Source organism: Cannabis sativa, chromosome 1 (genome assembly GCF_029168945.1).
Source record: "Cannabis sativa cultivar Pink pepper isolate KNU-18-1 chromosome 1, ASM2916894v1, whole genome shotgun sequence".
NCBI lineage: Eukaryota > Viridiplantae > Streptophyta > Magnoliopsida > Rosales > Cannabaceae > Cannabis > Cannabis sativa.
The window spans coordinates 22429464-22450629 of NC_083601.1; the positions used below are offsets into that span (position 1 = coordinate 22429464).

General features: G+C 31.0%; 2 protein-coding genes and 2 long non-coding RNA genes across 5 annotated transcripts; 2 read left to right on the plus strand and 2 right to left on the minus strand.

The window, feature by feature from the left end:
* Nucleotides 1-126: 126 nt before the first annotated feature.
* LOC133032025 (uncharacterized) lies at nt 127-1145 on the minus strand. The gene is made up of 2 exons (XR_009684981.1): nt 927-1145; nt 127-643 (listed from the first exon to the last, which is right to left on the minus strand). It is a non-coding gene; the product is annotated as an uncharacterized LOC133032025 (long non-coding RNA).
* Nucleotides 1146-3403: 2258 nt separating this feature from the next.
* On the minus strand, nt 3404-5519 carry LOC133029128 (uncharacterized). Its single transcript, XR_009683333.1, has 2 exons — nt 4566-5519; nt 3404-3815 (listed from the first exon to the last, which is right to left on the minus strand). It is a non-coding gene; the product is annotated as an uncharacterized LOC133029128 (long non-coding RNA).
* Nucleotides 5520-7655: 2136 nt separating this feature from the next.
* LOC115707516 (kinesin-like protein KIN-7B) lies at nt 7656-13238 on the plus strand. 2 transcript variants are annotated; one of them, XM_061105863.1, is made up of 16 exons: nt 7656-7941; nt 8081-8159; nt 8329-8581; nt 8731-8820; nt 8899-8999; nt 9199-9312; nt 9403-9484; nt 9827-9894; nt 10037-10096; nt 10180-10304; nt 10502-10700; nt 10779-10916; nt 11167-11256; nt 11341-12240; nt 12353-12660; nt 12757-13238. In XM_061105863.1, exons 3-16 carry the CDS (start codon nt 8350-8352, stop codon nt 13082-13084), a joined length of 2835 nt encoding a protein of 944 aa, XP_060961846.1. In that variant the 5' UTR covers nt 7656-7941; nt 8081-8159; nt 8329-8349; the 3' UTR covers nt 13085-13238. The 2 variants fall into 2 exon arrangements, with proteins under 2 accessions (XP_060961846.1, XP_030491374.2); XM_030635514.2 differs by having other exon boundaries at nt 8081-8114.
* Nucleotides 13239-17523: 4285 nt separating this feature from the next.
* LOC115707065 (eukaryotic translation initiation factor 3 subunit K) lies at nt 17524-19780 on the plus strand. The gene is made up of 8 exons (XM_030634894.2): nt 17524-17852; nt 17930-17986; nt 18069-18119; nt 18218-18280; nt 18403-18453; nt 18527-18593; nt 19144-19226; nt 19371-19780. The coding sequence occupies exons 1-8, from the start codon at nt 17712-17714 to the stop codon at nt 19572-19574; spliced, it is 717 nt and encodes a 238-aa protein (XP_030490754.2). The 5' UTR covers nt 17524-17711; the 3' UTR covers nt 19575-19780.
* The last annotated feature ends 1386 nt before the right edge of the window (nt 19781-21166 follow it).

The window sequence follows — 21166 nt, forward strand, 5'->3', positions numbered from 1 at the left end:
GAAAAATTGTAAAAGTGTCATAAGAAAACGAAAAACTAAAATAAAATTTTCAAGACTAAAAATTAAAGCAAAGAATATTTTTCGCAGCATTTGAGTTTATATTTTATCCTCTATCCAACCACTAAATTAAAACTATATTTGAAAATATTAAATATAAATCACCAATTGAAAAATAAATGATAATTATAAATAATTGATAAATAAAATAATTAATGCAAAATTACACCAATTTATAATAATTAATTCATAATAAAAAAACAAAAAAAAACATAATACTATTATAATATAACTGCTAAAAAAATAAAAAATAAATAAAATAAGAATAATTGATATTTATAATTTCCTTAAAAAATTATAGAGGGTAGTTAAAAACAAGAATTTAAAAATAAATAAATAAATAATAATTAAAAATAAAATAACTGCAAAGGTCAATGTTACCATGTTACCATATGATAACCGCAACCACCACATCACCATATAGCTTCCGTCAACCACCATCACCACACCAACTACACTACATTAGACAGTAACCACTAGTAACTGTTCCTTGAGTAACTACCCTGCCCACTGGTGCCATGCAAACAACCACCAAGAGTTTCACATCCCATAGCGATTTGGTGATCACACCTTAACAACAATAGCACTATAATAACAAAATATGAAGATGTTTTTCTAATAAATATAGATAATACAAGGTAAGATCAATAAAAACAAATTTTATGAAAATTCTTATAATTGTGCTGAAAATTCTTCTATACGTGTGGCAAATATCAAGATGAGTAATACATATAATTACTAAATTTTCATATGTAATGTGTAGATAATGACAAAATAGATTTATAATAGTCAAAGAATTTATTAGAGTTTATGAATATAGGAGTTGGAATGAAAAACCTGAACAGAGCTTTGAACCCGATGGTAAGTACCCTTTGATTGATGGCTACATAATTCTTCCCGGCCGACACAGAAGACTAAGCCGCACACAATCAATACTCCGACTTTGCTTTCACCGTCAACCGTGGAAAACATACTACCTATCCATGACGCGCGTTAACCGCCTCTTTCTCTTCTATCTTCACAAATCTCAAACTTCTTCTCTCTCTTTCTCTCAATCGCAAGGGGCACGAGAACTGGGACGGGATGAATTCGGGATAGAATTGATCCAAAAGAATATGCTGAGACTCAGACTTTTTTCTTTTTATTTTCTTTTATTAAATAATTTAGTAGGTTTTGGAGTTTGAAGTCAACAAAAAAAAATTAATGGAAGAAGATAAAGATATCAAGAGTAACTGCCCACAACCACCTCGGGTTTCACGTAAGAATGGGAATAGGAGCCGGAATCACTCCAGAAAGACGGAAGGGAAAACGGATCAGGTAGATGGCGGAGATCGGATCAAGTGCTCCGGCAACTCATGCCGATCGTGTGCGGCGGCGCTCATAGCCGATTGCGTGGCCCTTTGCTGCTGTCCCTTGGCGGTGATCAACTTTTTCACTTTCGCTTTTGTGAAGGTGCCTTGGGCAGTTGGGAAGAAATGTTTCCAGCATTATTCCTATTAAAAAGAAACAAGAGTGCATTGTTAAAAAACGTACAATATATTACATCAAACATATAAATAATATATTAGTTAGTGGCACTACTATTACTTTTAGTAATAATATTTTAGTCACAATATAAATTTTTTGTGATTAAATGTGACTTTTAGTTACAACAAAAAGTTACTTGTGACTAATACATAGTATTTAGTTACAAGTTGTCACTAATTTAGTTTTAGTCACAACAAATATATTGTGACTAAAAATACATTTAGTCACAACAAATTGTAATTTTTATGACTAATATTTTTATTTACGAACCTTTTACTCACAACACAATGATGATAATTTATAATTAGCAACAATTTTTTTTTATCTTTAATTACAAATTTTATTGTGACTAAAAGTAAATTTGTTTGTAGTGTGGAAATATTAACTTAACACATTTATTTATTAAAATATAAAATATTTTACATAAATATATAAAATTATTATTATTATATTATTTTACACGTTTTGAGGTTTATGAAATATTATTATTATTATATAATTTATGAAATATTATTTTTGTCTTAATAAATATTATGTATTTATATTAAAAAAAATAAAGAATTAATCAATACTTTTAATATGTTTTACTAATATTTTGTATTTAATTATATTTCATCAAAAATAATTTAATTTAATTTTCTTTTTTAAATTACTATCATATTTTTTATATTTTATAACCCTTTATATTAAATATTTATCTATTTAATTAAATTATATATAATATTATTTATTGTAATATTTGAAAGATAATATATATAACTTAATATAAAACTAAACATTCACATTTTGTAATAAGAATAAATATATAACGTAATATTAATTTAGTAGATGAAGAAATATTGATATGTAAAGGAAGAGCAAAAAAAAAAATTATTTATCAATCAAGTTTACTTAATTTGGTTAATCCCAAAAACTAATTTTATGACAACTGGTTTGTTTGTGGAGGCATATTGATTATTGATCTCAAATTATTGTTTTTGATTTGTTATTTGGGCAAAAATGTTTTTACTTTTCTTACAATCAAAGCTTAACCACTAGTCACTAATTATTGAACAACTTTTTCTTTACTTTAGTTAGGTACTTGTGACTACTATCTAGAGTCTAGCTAGACTATAAGTAAAATATTTAATTATGATAGAAAATTGTAATATTAGTTTCTTCATTCTTGATCACGTCACTAAAGTTATTAGAAATTAATAATGCAAAAAAGGAAAAGAAAAAATTGTGGCACTAATTAATCATGCAAATTAATAGTAATGGAGAATTCTTGAAATCCAATTGGACATGGTATAAATCTTATTAAGTGGTCATCCCATTTTGTAGTAACAAAGTGAGATGGGTAACTCTCAAATGTCATATCATTCTGCTCAGTCAGATTCAACTTATTTTTAATGCATGTGTTTTGTAATTTGTTTAATTTCACCACAAAATTATATTTTTGCATGTATTGTCTAGCATAACATAGCATGAAAATCATGTTTCTTAAAAATATTTAGTAATATATTTAATTTTTGATAAAACAAATTATTTCAGAAGATCTAAATTTCTTAATCATTAATTATGCAAGAAGTTGACAGTAGGATAAGATGAGATAAAATTATTGTCTCAATTTCTTTTAATTAGGATTAAGTTATCCTATAGTAAATATGTTAATATTAGATAATAGATATAATTTTTTTTTGAGAAAATTAATTAGATATTTTTAGATTAGTTTAGTATTTGAGATAGGGTGAATAGGGTTCCATCTCATGGCTAATTAATAATAAATTTACCCTTTTCTGTACAGTAGAGCACCAGTCAGCCCAAGCACAACAAGACAGTATAAATAATAATATGCATAATAATTAGAAATCACATAATTACTGATGTCACTGCACCTATCGTCTATTTGACATAGACCTATGTGTTACCTTCACACGTCTATTTACAATAAGGCCTTAGAATGGTTTATCTCGGTTTTAATTACTGAGTCTAACCTAATTATGTCTTACGCGCATAATTCTTTATCTCAACATATACAGTATAATATTGCATTCATAATCACTTAAATACTAGAGTAATAACCCTAGATCGCATAATTGTTTAATTTAGGATAATAACCCTAATTTTGATTTCTCACATATCATACACATAATAACATACATGGGCGCCACAACGCTAATCTCTATGTGTTAGTTTACTGTCTTACCTGATAATCCTAGTATGTGGAGATTCCAAATCCTCAAGTGTTCCTGAGCAAGCACTGGTAATCCTAGTCACACGTTCTTAGGATCTCACAAATAGAGATAATCTCAAATTCAATTTCACATATACACATAATTTGAATTCCATTTATAGATTAACATATAGAGCCCAAAACGACCTTTCCAACGATATCAAAAACATCCAAAATGGAGTCTCGAGTCAAAAGTTATGGCAAAAACGAAAAAAATAAAAATTCCCAAGAAAAATAGAGCCTCGTCGCGGCATGCCCAACCTGCTAGGCCATGCCGCAGCTAGGGGCCCTGGAACCCCAAAAATTACTAATTTTCATACTTCTGATTTTACCTTAAATTCATACCAAAACTTATACAAAACCAAAGCATAATCCAATATTAAATTAAAACTGAACCAAATCAAACTAAACTTTGTAATCAATTGAGCATTACACAAAGCTCAATATAACCAACTCACTAACACACAAAACATGCTATAAGGAATTTACATTAAACAATTCTTCAAACTTTGGTACCTAATTATTCAAACACAAACCCCAAAAATTCAAGTATGTTTCTAGATTTTGAACAACAAAATTCCACTCCAAAACCTCACAAAACCTTCAAGATGCATTAAGTATAACACTAAAGCATAAATAAAATAAAACACCCTTTATTCCCTTAATTTTCATAAACATGCATCCATACAACAAGAACATTCAAAAACACAACTCAAAGCTTTGAATACTAGAAATTAAATCAAGTGAAATGGACTAAAGTAATTACCCAAAGTCCTTAAGCTCCAAGCATAAGAATCTCCACACACCTATACCAAAATCAAGCCTTTTCTTCAAAATTGGTTGAAATCACGAATAGAGAGGGTGAAAGAGAGAGAGAGAGAGAGAGAGAGGGGTCGGCTAAGAGGTTCAAAACCCAGAAAAATAAATGAAAAATTAATTTTTTTTTGTTGAAATAGAATTATGTGGTCAAATGACCAAAATACCCCTAAGGCCATATATTACCATACACATATAAACAATGGTAATTTTGTCATTCTGCTCACACACACACATATCACAATAATCATATTTTTTCATTTATCAAATAAATACCATAAATAAATTCTAACAATGTATTTTAGGCCCTGAACCCAATTCAGCCCAAAATACTCGGTTGTGACTATACCGCGCCGACTTGTCAGAAAATACCTACAGATAGACAGAGAAAATATACTATATAATAATATAGTCCATAAGGACCGTATATCATAAAATTATGATTTTATCCTTCTCGAGTCAAAATTACGAAAATGCTCCTAGCACACCAAAGGAGTCTTAAAATATAATAAATCATAACAGTTTCACATATTAAATCATATAATAATATAATTTCTCATTAATACATAATTAACCTAGTTAGGGTTGATAATCTGGTTATTAAACCTTAGGGTATTACAATGATCACATGGTCTGACTCGTCTAGATTGTCTTTCTTCTCAGCACCACTGCCAGTAAACGTGTCTTGGGGATCATCTTCAGCATCATCAGAACTCATTTCTCCTACTTCATTGTCTTCATTTATAGGATCGTCAAGATTTTGGTCTTTACCACGTTGATCCTTGTGGCGACTGGTCACCTCATTTGGATATTCTAAATCTCCAGCCTTAGCGTTAGGATCAATATAATGAAGACCAAATTAGTTTCGGGTGAGTACCATGGTTACTGAATGTAATTTTGGGATGGTATCATTGTTTTTTTCAGCTCTCAATGAAAGTACCAAAATATTTATCGAAATTTTTGGAAAATCAATTATAAGAAATTAGAACTGGAGAAGTAAATAATTCAAAGAGAAAGAACGAGACAACACTTAGAGTTTTTTATGTGGTTGGGTGTTAAATAGTTTTAGTCCACGAGTCGATATTATTATGTATTTTAGCTAGAAAAGCCTTTGGGAATACAATGAGTACATGTTCTTTGTATTTGCTTAAGAAAATACTGCAAGAGTGTTCAACCCTTAATCTGAATTTTTTTTTTTGATTATTTATATAGTTTAAAGAAAATTACACTTAGTTTTTTTTTTCCTCTCATGGGGAGTTTACATGAAAAATATACAAGTTAGGGTTATATTCGTGAGGCCCAGCCTATTAGGAGATAAGTGTGCTCACTAGGCAAATTGAACACAGTCAAGTTGCCATTACCGTGTTCTATAATTGTGGGTAATTAATTGTGAATTAATTACTTGGTCTTTGTTTTAAGTAATTTCTCCTTTTAACTCGATATGATCTTTTGGTCGAGATTTAAGGAGATTTAATTCCTTATTCTATGTGATCTGATAAAAATGGAAACTATGTTAGGCTTTCGGGAACACGTTGTCTGGCCTTTCAAAAAATGTGGTACAAAGACTACTTCTGGGTACGGGCTATCATTGGCAGAAGCTCGTCTGAGCAATGAACGAAGATGCCTTTCCTGGAAGGTCTTGTTGGACTTGGGACTAGTGGGCTTTGGATGCTGACCTAGAGTTTACGTGTCCTTTGTCGAAAATACGGATAACATTAAGTGCAGAGCCGACCCTAAAATATAGTGGGCCATAGGAAAATAAATATTTTTGGGCCTTTATTTAGAAAAATGTAGTATTTTTCAAATCAATAAAAAATAATGTATAATTTTTAGAAACGAATTTTTTTAGGGCCCTTCGACTAGGTGGGCCCTAAGCACGAGCCTAGCCCGCCTATACCCAAGGTCGAGCCTGATTAAGTGTATATATTTTTAGTCCATGTTAGTCTAAAAATGACTCAAACCTATATATAGAAAAAGCGTGTCTACACACTTTGTACCACCATATGAGATAACACTTTATAAATGGTTAATAATTTTTTTTTTAATAGTTATTATTAAATTAAAATATGTGAGACTCGATATAAAATTTTATTAATAACAAACATATGGTAATGTTAGACACTACTTATGCTCTTTTGTAATGTATTTTATGCAAATTTTAAATCATATAAACTATAAAGGGGTATTTGTTATGGGGGAGAAGTGTTGGGATGTAGAGACATTTATAGGAATTCTTTGTTTAGTGTATTCTATTATGTAGGAATGTGGTGGGTTCCAGAGACTTTTAGTGGATAATGTAAAAACCTTTCTACACTAAGTTTCACATTTCTTCACATGTGATTCTCTTGGTCACATTTGCATGCAAACTAAAAAAACACATTTAAAGAATGCTAACCTATTTTGGTTGGGGGAATGAAAACATTAATAAATAATAAAAAAAAAGAATGAGAATGATAATAAGGATAAGGATAAGAATAAAATAAAATAAAATTTAAAATATATTAAAAAAAAATTAGTAAAAGAATCATTAAATTTTTTCTCATGTTACATTAAAATAGTATTTTCTTAAATAGAATAATTCCACCAAAATAGTGGAAATGATATTTCATTAAAATGATATTTCAATATTTAAAATACAATTAAATAAAGAAATGAAATGAAAATTATTTTTTTTTCATTCCATTTCATTACCTCCAACTAAATATCAACTAAGATTATTTGTATACCATTATCTCTACCAACTTTTAACTCTAACCGCAAGTCATTTATTCTCTAATTCCAATACAATCCACCCTATTATTTTTTCTGTCAATAATAACATAAGCAGATTACATGACCCTTTGTTTTATATTCATTACTTTTTCCAAAATAAAGACATCTTTTTTAATTCATAGGTAAACTTCTAAAAACAAATATTTTTCATGACTGCAGACCAACAAAAAAAAACATTCTTAAAGCTGTATTAAATAATAGAGAGAAAGAAAAGAAAAGAAAAAAGTACAATATATTGTATAATATAGACAAACTTACGCTCCCCAAAAAACAAAAAGAAATACCCAAATTCCCTTGTTGGGCTTTCGGCCCGTTTATGGGGACGAAGAGGGCCCATCTCCGGCCCGAATCAGACCCCAAAAATTTCAAATAGTACTTAGTCGTTCGCGAGCGTGGCATTCAATTTTAGCACGTTACGAACGGAAAAAGTAGCCGTTAGTTCTACAGATTTGAGTTCGAAAACCCCCTGAGAATTCACTCCTTCAATCACCACATTCTCCATTTCCCATCAGAGGGGGTCAAAGATTTTCTGCTATCTTTGGCTAAATTTCACCGTATGTCTCTCATTTCTTTCTTTATTTTCTTTTGGGTCTTTCTCTTTTTGTTTCCTTATATATGTTTTCATTTGTTTCTGTTGGGTTATTAATTATTTCTTTCCATTCCAACTTTCTTTGTTCGAAATTTATTTTTCAGGTGAATTTTGACGACTTCACATTAAATTTTCAAGGTGATTGGTGTGTTATAGTACCTAAAATATCTGATCTTGTAATGTGTAAAGACTTGTTCTTTAAGGAAATTTTGAGTTCATTTCCTTTGATTTCTATATTGAAAACATTTTTCCATATTTGGTTATGTCTAAATATGGTCAAATTAAACTTGCCCATTTTATGTTTCTCTTCCATTAAATTATGATTATGATTTTTGGTTTTGAAAATTTTCAGAGAGTTGACTAGTAAGTTAAGATGATGGTTGGGACACCAAGTACACCATTATCTAAGATACAAAGGGCCACCATTTCCACCCCAGGTGGTCCAAGAGTTCGTGAGGAGAAAATATTGGTCACTGTTCGGATTAGGCCACTGAGCCGGAGAGAACAAGCACTATATGATCTAATAGCTTGGGAATGCGTGGATGACCACTCCATTGTTTTCAACAGTCCAAACCATGATAGGGCTGTGAATTCATACACATTTGGTACATTTTTAGGGATTTATCCGGTGTGAGATATAACATTGTTAGAGGAACCCTAGATCTCTCTAGTTTATACAGTTGTTGTCTTACTTTGCTCAATTATACGTGAGGCTTGCAACATTTTCTTTACAATTTATTGTTTGAGTTAACAGATAAAGTTTTCGGGCCTAGTTCTGCAACTCGAAAGGTTTATGAAGAAGGTGCTAAGGATGTGGCTTTATCTGCTCTCACAGGAATGAATGGTGATTTGGATATTTTTTAGCTAGAATTCATATTTGTTTCTGAATCCAATGTTTTTGACTTAATTTTTCTCGTTGCAGCAACAATTTTCGCATATGGGCAGACTAGTAGTGGTAAGACGTATACCATGAGAGGAATCACAGAAAATGCTGTAAAGGACATTTATGAACACATAAAAAATGTAATTTCTATTTTCTATTGTACTTCTTTGTTATTACTTAACAAAATGCCATATCAATTGAGAATTTTAATGGACAGGAGACGGCTTAAGATATTACTAGGTGAATTTGATCTGTTTCTTGTTCTTGGTTGCATGAGAAATCTTTTCTATTGAGCTGGCATGAACTTCTCTTATGTGTATGTTAATTAAAATTTTACAGACCCCTGAGAGAGATTTTACCTTGAAATTCTCTGCCTTGGAGATCTACAACGAGACTGTTGTCGATCTTTTGAATCGTGATTCTGGATCTCTGCGGCTTTTGGATGATCCTGAGGTACTTAGAAGAAATTATTTTATTGAAGTCCGTCCAGAAGAATTATCCTGCAATTTTGTTTAAACTATTATCTTTGTCTTTAAAATGCAGAAAGGGACGATTGTGGTAAAACTAGTTGAAGAAGTTGTAAAGGATGGCCAACATCTGAGGCATTTAATCAACATTTGTGAAGGTAAATTAGGTCACTTGTAATTTTAAGCTAATGAGGTATTGACTTTCCTTGTTAATAACCAAAATTTCTTTTCCAAGCTACCATAACTAACTTCTTTGTTATGCTTTCAAACCATTAGGGGTGAATTTATTGTTATTGATACCCCTTATGAGGAAAATGAATTTTAATGCTTGTATAGTCCTGTTCTTGAAAAATTAAATGCTGTATGAGTATGCTATCACTTGTCGTATGCTGTGTGACTTAGGATAATCTTAGCTTAGCATGTTTGATTGAAGAAAACTAAAACCAGCCTTCCTTTTAATACAAAATCCCTGTTCATTTTCAATGCTTTTATATCTGCAGCTCAAAGACAGGTGGGAGAAACTGCTTTAAACGATAAAAGTTCAAGATCTCATCAAATAATAAGACTGGTATGATGAATCATGTTTTCTCATCGAACAAATTATTTGTGGCCGTAACATTCTTTTCTAATATTCTACCTAGCATGTTCAGAAATTTTATTGCATGCCTACTAGATATGTCCATTCATAATGTTCCCGTTATTTTCATCAGACTATAGAGAGTAGCCTTCGTGAAACTTCAGGCTGTGTGAAGTCCTTCATAGCTAGCTTGGTAAGTTTGCAACATTTCTCCCATTTTTTATAAAAATAACAGCATTTTTCTTTTCTTTTAACTAGAGGGCTGAAACTTTGCAGAATCTTGTAGACCTGGCTGGAAGTGAACGTGCTTCGCAAACAAATGCAGATGGTACAAGATTAAAAGAAGGCAGCCATATTAACCGTAGTTTGTTAACACTTACAACAGTGATCAGGAAGCTAAGGTGAGCATTCAAATGCTGACACTACAAGTAGAACTTCAGTTTGTTAACTTGAATTATTAGCTTATACAAAAATGATTGTAAGAATTAGCTGATATCACGTCCTGGTGTATTCTGACACTTGATGATCATTGATCAATTTGAATGGCTGAACATAGTACTCTTGATTACTTTCCTTATGAGCAGCTTACATTTTGCAGCGGTGGAAAAAAATCTGGACACATACCATATAGAGATTCAAAACTTACTCGAATATTGCAATCTTCACTTGGGGGAAATGCTCGTACTGCAATTATATGTACCATGAGCCCAGCTTTAAGTCATGTGGAGCAAACAAGAAACACACTATCATTTGCAACTAGTGCAAAAGAAGTTACTAATAACGCCCAAATAAATATGGTATAATTGTCAATAGATTTAGAAGCTTGTGTGATAAAGACAAGGCTACCTTACTAACTTAAGTAAAATTTCGTTCAGGTTGTTGCGGACAAGAGGTTGGTCAAGCATTTGCAGAAGGAAGTGGCCAGACTGGAAGCAGAGTTACGAAGTCCAGAGCCTTCTTCATTTTCATGCTTAAGGTCTGTCATAGCAGAGAAGGACATGAAAATTGAGCAGGTATGAATGCTTCTGAATAATTTGTGAAAGGTCATGAATTGATCTAATCATAAGTGTCTGAAATTGCTAATTATTAGTTGAGAATGAAAGCTTTGGTAGTCATGTGGCAACTGCGTGATACCGAAAATGTTTGTATGGAGTGGTTTCGTCATCAGCTTATTCTTATAATTATTGTGTGAAAAGAAATGCTGTAAAAGGAAATGTAATTTCTATCATTGAAATAATAATAATTAGAATGTCAATTTTGCAGATGAAGAAAGAAATGGAAGAGCTAAAGCGAGAGAGGGACCTTGTACAATCACAGCTTGAATCAGAAAGAAAGGCGCACAAAGTCCCAAAGGTGCTGCAGCGATTTTATAGTAGTGTCTTAATGATTGCATGTCTTATATTTATGAAAAATAAATACATCTTCTATGATCTATAGGGAATGAACCAACGTGGGCCTTCTGAAGTGGCCCGGTGTCTTTCTTTTCATGGTGATGATAGTTCAACCTCCACTCCAGAAACTCGGCCAAGAAATGCTGTTCGTAGGCAGGCAATGGTTAGGCAATCAGTTACCTCCACAGATCCATCTATGCTTGTCCATGAAATCAGAAAAATCGAGCAGCGACAGCAGCAGCTTGGTGAGGAAGCAAACCGTGCACTTGAAGTACTGCACAAGGAAGTTGCTTCCCACAGACTTGGAAATCAAGAAACTGCTGAAAACATAGCAAAGTTACTCTCTGAGATCCAGAACATGCAAGTGCCGAACTCAATCTCCGAAGAAATTATGGAAGGAGATCAGGCCAATTTAATAGAAGAGATCAGTAGATTCAAATCCCAAGGAAGCACCATTGAATCTTTAGAAAGGAAGCTTGAAAATGTCCAGAAAACCATAGACCAGCTAGTCACATCTTTTACTACTCATGAGGAGAGTTCAGAGTGCAAGACCCCCTCAAAGAAGAAGAAAATCCTTCCTTTCAACTTAAGCAATAGTGCGAACATGCAAAGTATAATCCGGCCGCCATGCTCACCTCTGTCCTCGTCCTGTCAAGTTAGGGAGCATGATAGAGAAAACAAGGCACCTGAGAATTATGATAGTGTACGCAGTGGTAATTTGTCATGTAAAGTCACCCCGTTAAAGAATGATGAAAGTGGTAATTTCCTTTCATCAAAAGATGGTACTCCGGTTACAAGGAAATCAAATTCAGTTAATGTGAAGAAAATGCAGAAGATGTTCAAGAATGCTGCTGAGGAGAACATTCGCAGCATTAGATCTTATGTAACTGAGTTAAAAGAACGTGTCGCAAAGTTACAATACCAGAAGCAGCTTCTGGTTTGCCAGGTAAAAACTCGCGATTGATGTTTGAAGAAGAAATGAAGCGAAAAAAAATGTAGAAGAATCCCTTTATTTTGCTATGATCTAACTATTTTCATTCCATTTATGATTTTTTAAGGTATTGCAACTAGAGGAAGCAAATGACTCTGGAGCTGAAGCATCAGAGTATAGTGATCCATCTCCTGAGCCATGGCACCTCATGTTTGAGGAGCAGAGGAAGGAAATCATCATGCTATGGCACTTATGCCATGTGTCGTTGATACACCGGACACAATTTTATATGCTGTTCAAGGGAGACCCCAATGATAAGATCTATATGGAAGTCGAACTCAGACGACTAACATGGTTGGAACGACACTTGTCTGATCTTGGCAATGCTAGCCCTGCACTCTTAGGTGATGAGCCTGCAGGTTCCGTTTCAGCAAGGTATTTTTTTAACTGTTTCCATTAGAGCCCCTTTTAAACAAACTTTTCCTTTTGTTATGTTCTGTTAACAAAGTAGTTACGATATGGCTTTCGCAGTATCAGAGCACTCAAACAAGAAAGAGAATACTTAGCCAAGAGGGTAAGCTCTAAACTGACGATAGAAGAGCGAGAAATGCTTTACTCGAAGTGGGAAATACCACCAGGAGGAAAACAAAGGAGGTTACAACTGGTAAACAAGTTGTGGACAGACCCTTATAACATGCAACATATAAAAGAAAGTGCTGAGATTGTTGCCAAACTGGTTGGCTTCTGTGAGTCTGGTGAACATGCTAGTAAAGAGATGTTTGAGCTCACATTTGTATGCCCTTCTGATAAGAAGACATGGATGGGTTGGAATCTAATATCCAATCTTTTGAATCTGTAAACTTGTTGTCTACAACTACACTCTTTTTCCTCATATGTTGCTGTGTAAAGCAATTCTTTTGTTGCAAGCAACATTCTCTGCCCTTATATGAGGTTGTAATTAATTTGCATTTTAATGAAAATGAATAACTTTGTGTCATCTTGGTTTGAATTTAGTTCTGTTTCAGAAGAATTTTTTTAATTTAAGTTACTGCCGATTGACTGAGTTGGGTTCACGAGTGTCCATGGAGAATTATTCAGTTGCGATTGTTTTGTGAGAATGTTCACCCTATTTTTACTCTTAAATATAAAGCAGCAAAATTTTATTATAGGTTGTGAAACACTGCTTTGTATTAGTTTCTTAATAAGGATAGGATAATTATTTTTTTTCCTTCAATCATTATTCACATTTGTTTGAACAGCCTCAACACTACATTGAACCAATACGAAGTAAGAAAATCACTTCTAAAAAAGTGGGAGCGAGGATTTGATAGCATTTGCTATCGGATACAACTAGAATTACTTGGCCACCAAATCACACTACTACTTGCTCATAAAGCAAGTTTGGCCAAAGAATAAACAACACCATTACAAGATACAATGGACAAAATTAACAACTTTAAATCTATTACAATAATCGACAATGTCATCCAACACAAGCCCCAAAGAAATAATAATACACATTATTTATAATTTTAAGAGCAACACTCAAAACAATCAAATTCATTGTCATACCCAAAAAAAGGCATTGAGTCAACACATTGCGAATAGTCAAAGCTTCCGTCATCGCAAGTTCAAAGCAACCCTCCAACCTCCAGCTTGTAGAGGCCCGAGCAATACCCAACTCATCTTGGATCACCATGTCCAATCCAGGCCAATCAATTATGATGCCTCTCTTGCACAATTGTCAACTTCTCCAATTTTAAAATTCAAATTCAGGGTATAAACCATTTTTTGTAGGTTTGTCCATAACGTGAGCTTTTAAATAGCTATCAGTGAAAATGGTTTGTGATCACAGCTGAAAGTTGTTTGTGTTTGTGTGTGTATATACAAAGAGAGAGTGAGTTGAGAGATAGGGAGGGATGTGAAGGTTTTCTGTTAGGACAAAACAAAAGAATATTACTCTGAAGAAACATAACATCTATAAATCTATAAAGAAATATGTCTAAGAATCATATGCCACATTTCCATATTTATTTTATATTGTGTTTATGTATGAATGAAGTTCAACATATTATAGCAACGAAAAGGTCACAGATAATCAATAAAACAAGGGGTTTTTTCATTAGTGTACAACAAAAATAATTATATTACAAAAAATGTGCAAAAAAACACAATTTTAAAAATGTACACATTTGAAAATATATTTACAAAAATTCATACATATTTTTAATTAAATTATAATAGATATATTAATGATTCAACTTTCTATATTTAGATTTGTATAACTACTTTTTATGACTAATTGATATGGTATTAATGAGTAAGCATACTAATTAACAAAATTTATATATTAATAATTAAAAAACATAATAAGATTCTAATTATAAACAATAATATTTAAAATATACAGATGTAATATTTTAAATATAGGATAAAAAAAATAATTAACGATTAAAAATAATAAACAGTTTTAAATTAATAATAAAAAGTGAAAAAAATACATTAAAAAAATAAAGAAAAACAACCCATCAAGTTTAACAAAAACATATATAAATTAAAAAAAAATACTAAAAATAAATAAACAATATTAAAAAAATATTACAACACGATACACAACAAAACATAATAAAAAAACCACAAAACAACAAAAGAAAAAAAAAACTAACAAAGATAAAAATACCAAAGAAAGGACATTTATAGATGGAGCATGAATAATTCTTCCACCAAAAAAATACATTAAAAAAATAAACAAAAACAACCCATCAAGATTAACAAAAACATATATAATTTTTTTTTTTAAAAAAAAAACACTAAAAACAAATAAACAATAAAAAAATATTACAATGCGATACACAACAAAACATAATAAGAAACACCACAAAAAAAAAAAAAAACAAAGAAAAAAAAAACAACTAACAAAGATTAAAATACCAAAAAAAAAAAAACCTTTATAGATGGAGCATAAATAATTCTTCCACCAAAAAAATACATTAAAAAAACAAACAAAAACAACCCATCAAGTTTAACAAAAACATATATAAATTAAAAAAAAAAACAATAAAAACATATAAGCAATATTAAAAAATATTACAATACTATACACAACAAAACATAATAAGAAACTTATACAAATAGTTATACAAATCTAAATATAGAAAGTTGAATCATTAATATATCTATTATAATTTAATTAAGAATTTGTATGAAATTTTGTAAATATGTTTTCAAATATGTGCATTTTTAAAATTGTGTTTTTTTGCACATTTTTTGTAATTATAAAAAATACTTTTAAAATTTATTTAAACAAATTTTTCAATCTCTGTTTTGTATTTTTTTTACACCAATATTCACTTTACTTTCTCTCTCTCTCCACTCAAATAAATAAAAGTTACCAAGGGTATTTATTTATTTTAATTAAAAAAACATTTTAGAAAAAAAAAATAGTTATCAAACCCATTTTTTATTTTTTAAAAACAAAAATATAACTTTTACACACCCTAAAATTTTGTAAGTATAATAAATTAGTAGTGATGAAAATACTCAATAAATAAATACAAAAAAAGTGTGTTATTATTATTTTAAATTAAAAAGTGTTTTAGGCTTCAATTAAAAAGTGTTTTAATATCAAAAAAAAAAAAAAGGGTTTTTTTTTTTTTTATATTTTTACGAAATTTTACATAGAAAATCCCTGTTGCAACTAGCGCTGCAACCACTTTAGAAACCCAAACCGTAAATTTGAAAAAAAAAAAAAAAGGTTAAAAAAATAGTATATGAGGTAATTTTCTTAAATTAAAATAAATTTATTACCTAATCTATAATTTTTAACAAAAATATTTATTAATTATAATATATTTTAAGATGAGCATTATTATTAGATACCAGTGGTGTCCAACAATTTTTATAGGTAGCATCTCATAATTAGTTAGCGATATTTCTTAATATGAGATCTGATATTTAATTACACTAATAGCAATATGATACCGAGGAGTGTGCTAGGTACCACTAATATTTTTTAGCAATTCTCTTTTAAGACTGCACAAAGAGCGGGCCAATTCACTAGTTAATTCATAATCATGTCATTATTTGAATCAAACTTGTATTTTTATTTTCTAAAAAAGTAATTTTAAAAGGGTAAATTGCGGCATAAATACCTAATGTTTCCGATTTTATACACTTAAATACCTAATGTTTATTTTTGGTGGCAAAAATACTCAATGTTACAATTCTCTTACACCGTTACTACCAATATTTAGTTATGGGAGCATTGCAGGGCTTAATTGTTGTTATTAGATTACATATCAAAATCTTTTTTAGGTCTTAGGGTCTTAGTAAGGGGCTTAATTGTTGTTGCTACTAGCCAAAGGGTATTCCCTTTGGCTAGTTCTAGTAATTTTATAGGTGGATCTAGTTGTTTAGTTTCGGTGTGTTGATTGATTTTGATCAGCTTGATAATTTTCTAAGTATAAATTTTTTCTGGTTTTCTGATATTTTTTCAGTTTATCCAGATTTGTTAGCTTTGATAACGGCCATCAACAACAGTGTATTTCAACGAGTTAGAAGTGTTGTTTGAAGATGTTATAGCTTTATTGTCTAAATTTCCGGGGGCAGTTTTGTCCCATGTGGTTCGCTCTGACAATTTAGCGGCCCATGGCTTGGCAAAGCATGCTCTGCGGTTAGACGATGAGCTATCCTGGTTCGAGGAGGATCCAGCGCTGGTGGCAGACGTATGCGTCGTAAATTCATCAGTGATTCTAATCACTTTGTCAAAAAAAAAAAAAATGCTTTACCAATATTTTCCTTTATATAAAAATGATTAGACAACATCATATGCTAACAATGAAAAAAAAAAACTTGTAACAATTCTTAATGTTTTTTTTTTCCATATTATTATTAAGGGTAAATATTATTTTGGATCCTTTGTTTTGCAAAAGTTACAGATTGGACCCTGTGTTTTGTTAAATGACAAAATAGACCCTATATTTTCTAAAATGGTAAAAATAGGACCCTGAACTTAATTTTAGACAACTTTTTTTTTAATACAACCAACTTGAAGATAATTCCTAATACGAACAGATACAAAAAATGTAAATAGTTTTGTCATAATACTTTTAGATTGAATTATAATTAAACTTTAAAAATCAATTCAAGATCCTATTTATACTATTTTAGAAAATACATGGTCTATTTTGTCATTTAACAAAATACAGAGTCTAATTAATAACTTTTGTAAAGCACATGGTCCAAAATGGTATTTACCCTATTATTAATGACATTTTTCGTTATCTTACACATCGTTGAAAGTGGAGGGCATATTAGTCATTTAGACGAGTCTGACTCATTCATTCATAAGGTAGATTTACAAATACCTAAAACCCTTTCGTCCTCCATTCCAATTGCTAGGGCTTCCAATTTAGATTGTGCAGAGGATTAGAGTCAGCTCGAATCGAATCCCAGAAACGAAATTTGAATATATATCAAAAATTAATATGGGGAGAGAAAGAGATGTTGCTCCAGTTCCAAAGCAAGCACCACAGCAACAAGTGGCTCAAATGGTGGAGCAGCTTCTCGCTGTCAATCCCTACAATCCTGAAATCCTTTCTGAGCTTGAAAACTACGTCAATGAGCAGGTTTTCTCAATACATATTTATCTTTATCTCTTGCCAAAAAGAGTAACGGGCTAATTTTTGTTTTGCATTATCATCAGGTTTCATCGCAGACCTACAGTCTTGATGCAAATCTTTGCCTCCTTCGCCTCTATCAGGTATGTATGTTCCACATTTTCGTGCCTCTTAAAGACTCCAACTTTAGAATCTGCTGAGTATTATGTATTCATTTTGGTGCAGTTTGAGCCAGAGAGAATGAGTAGTCAGATTGTTGCCCGCATATTGGTTAAGGTCTGTTTTTTTATTATTATTATTTTATTTTTCTGAAAAATTTTATGATTGACATACCCAAGTAATGTTATTTTGCTTTCTCTATCTTTTTTATGTAGGCCCTTATGGCAATGCCCGCTCCGGATTTCGGTCTTTGTCTATTCTTGATTCCAGAAAGAGTGGTATTATTTCGTTTCCTATCTTATTCCATTTCTTAGTGTATTTGATTTTGCGATATTACATGTGGAATTTGAGTATTGTCAAACTTAGTTTTAATCCCTTGTTGCTTTTTCTTGTTGATCAGCAAATGGAAGAGCAATTCAAGACACTAATTGTTCTGTCACACTATTTGGAGGTATGTTTGTACTACTCTGTTCATTGGTTAGTATGCTTGGATCGGAATAGAAATTTACTTCTTTCCTTTACAGACTGGTAGATTCCGTCAGTTCTGGGATGAAGCAGCTAAAAGTCGTCATATTGTTGAAGTTGTGCCAGGTATGTTGAATTGTAATGGCGCACTTTTCTCGTTTATTGTGGATATTGAGCTTGAGCCTATGTGCAGTGTGCTCCATGTGTGGTAGGTGTATCTGAAACTGTTATTTTAGTTATTAGAATTTTGTTGTAAGTGATAATGTGTTATTGTCTAATAACCTTTAGGATTTTTTTTTTCATTTGCTAGACATGGGAGTCTGTTCATTTTTTTGGGTAAAATAATATTTCAAGAGTAACACTAATACTTCCGGAACACTGGACTGGACTACAACTGTACTGTTATAACATCTGTAATTCAAAGTTTATTTGCAGTTATAGTGGTCATGGCACATAATTTGGAAACTTATACTTATTGATATATACCTCTCTAAGTGTGTGTGTGTGTGTGTCCATCTTATGCTCTAGTTCTCGTAGCTTGTGAGTTTCCCTTCTATAGAAATGTATCTGCTTCTCATTTTCTGTTATGATTCTCTTGTCATCCCTGAGTTTTCTAGATTTTGGATGTAGTTATTTCCTTCTGCAGTAAGGCTCACATGTCCAATTAATAATGCAGGTTTTGAGCAAGCAATTCAAGACTACGCAATTCATGTCCTTTCCTTGACTTATCAGAAGGTTCCTAGATCTGTGCTTGCTGAGGTAGCTTTTACTCATACTTTAGATTATTTGTATATGAAGTACACTTTTTGAGTCTATGCGTAAAGATTCTTTGATTTGCATATGAAGTCCCGTTTTTGAGTCTTTGGCAAAAGTTTTAATGGGGTATTGATGTGTTTGTTGCAGGCTCTCAACATTGAAGGTCTGAGCCTTGACAAATTTCTTGAGCAGCACGTAGCCAATAATGGTTGGATACTAGAGAAGGGTCATGCTAAGGGCCAGCTAATTGTCCTTCCTCGTAATGAATTCAACCATCCTGAACTTAAGAAAAACAGTGCCGATGCCATTCCTTTGGACCATGTTACCCGCATCTTACCTATTCTTGGTTGAGCTATTTTCACCTGGGATCCATCTTTTCTTTTATCTCTCATTTTCTTGTGATTTCAGCTGTCTTTTTTGGATTCTATAGATCAATCATGGTGCTATCTTAACAATTATTTTTCGTAATGCATCAATTTTCCCGGTTCTGTTATAGTCTTTAGAAGCCCGAAACTTTAGGCACTACATTATATCTCCAATGGATTAACGGTTCTTCATTTTTGAGTGTGATTGGTACCTATCAGAATCAGAATAGAGTAATGATTCTAATGAATGATATCTGCACCTAACCAGTCTCACTTTTTCTAATCAAATACATATACGTCTCTTGTTTTATAATGTATTGTTCATATAGAATCTCCAATGGTGTACTATCTTGGTGTATCTTTTTACCAATTTGGTATAGAATCTTATTTTTAGTGTAATACCTCTAATAATTCAACAATAAATATCACATCAAACAAGAGGGAAAAGATATCACATTTTGTATAATTTATATTAATAACTAATATTAACTAATATATGATATAATACACAAGGAAATTCTATAATGCACAATGCACTGCTTAAAAAGAGATACACTAATACATCTTTATTTATTTTAGTATCTAAAATAATTTTAGTCAATTTTTTTTTCATGGTCATGTAAATTATACTTATTTAAGATATCCTGTAAAATTTTAAAAAATTCGAAAAAGTTTAACACGCTAAAAATTGCGTTCAAGCAGTGTGTTGCACGCGTGATTATTTTATTTTATACGCGTGTAAAATAGACTGTTTGAACATTGTTTCTATATTGTAAATTATTTTGAATTTCTCAAAATTTTGTAAGATATCCTAAATAGCTATAACGTACATGAATATGAAAAAGAAAATAGACAATTTTTGTTTTTCATCTAAACAAGTAGAGAGTGAAAAACATCACCCTGTATATGAGATTGAATATGAAAAATTATATCACCCTGTTACATGTTATCAATAAAGAAACTATGATTACACTTCAATATATATTAGAAGAATTGTTTAAATGAAAAGAAAAAGTTATGCACTAATTTAGTATAAATTTAACATCATTTGATGCACTGCACACCAATTTGATGCAGGTATAATAATGTGAAGATTTCATTGGTGGAATGTGTACCATTGAAGATGCTTAAAAAAAAGTACATGTAAGTTGTAATGTTTAAGTGCACTCTTCATAATATATTATAGTAAAAGCTAAAACTAAAAAGATGCGATACATGTTAGGCCAATTCTAATTTTATTTTAAGTGAGAAAAATTTGAAGAGAAAAAAAGTGTTATAAAATATATTAATCAATAAAAATCAGCCTTGCAATAGCACCAAAGGTAGTAATCAACATTTTTTTTCACTTTTACAGTTACTAATTCATCTCCAAATTGGAAAAAAAAAATTACTCTATTTTTAAACATCAGATATAAAGTAATTTTTTTTTTTGGGAAGAAAAATATAAAAATTAATAATCATTTTACATTGAACAATTGAACAATGAATGTTTTTTTTTTTTTGAGATATTTTCTAATCAATTCTTCTATAATATTATATACCAATTCATTATGATAACTTTTTCTTTTCTTTTTTTTT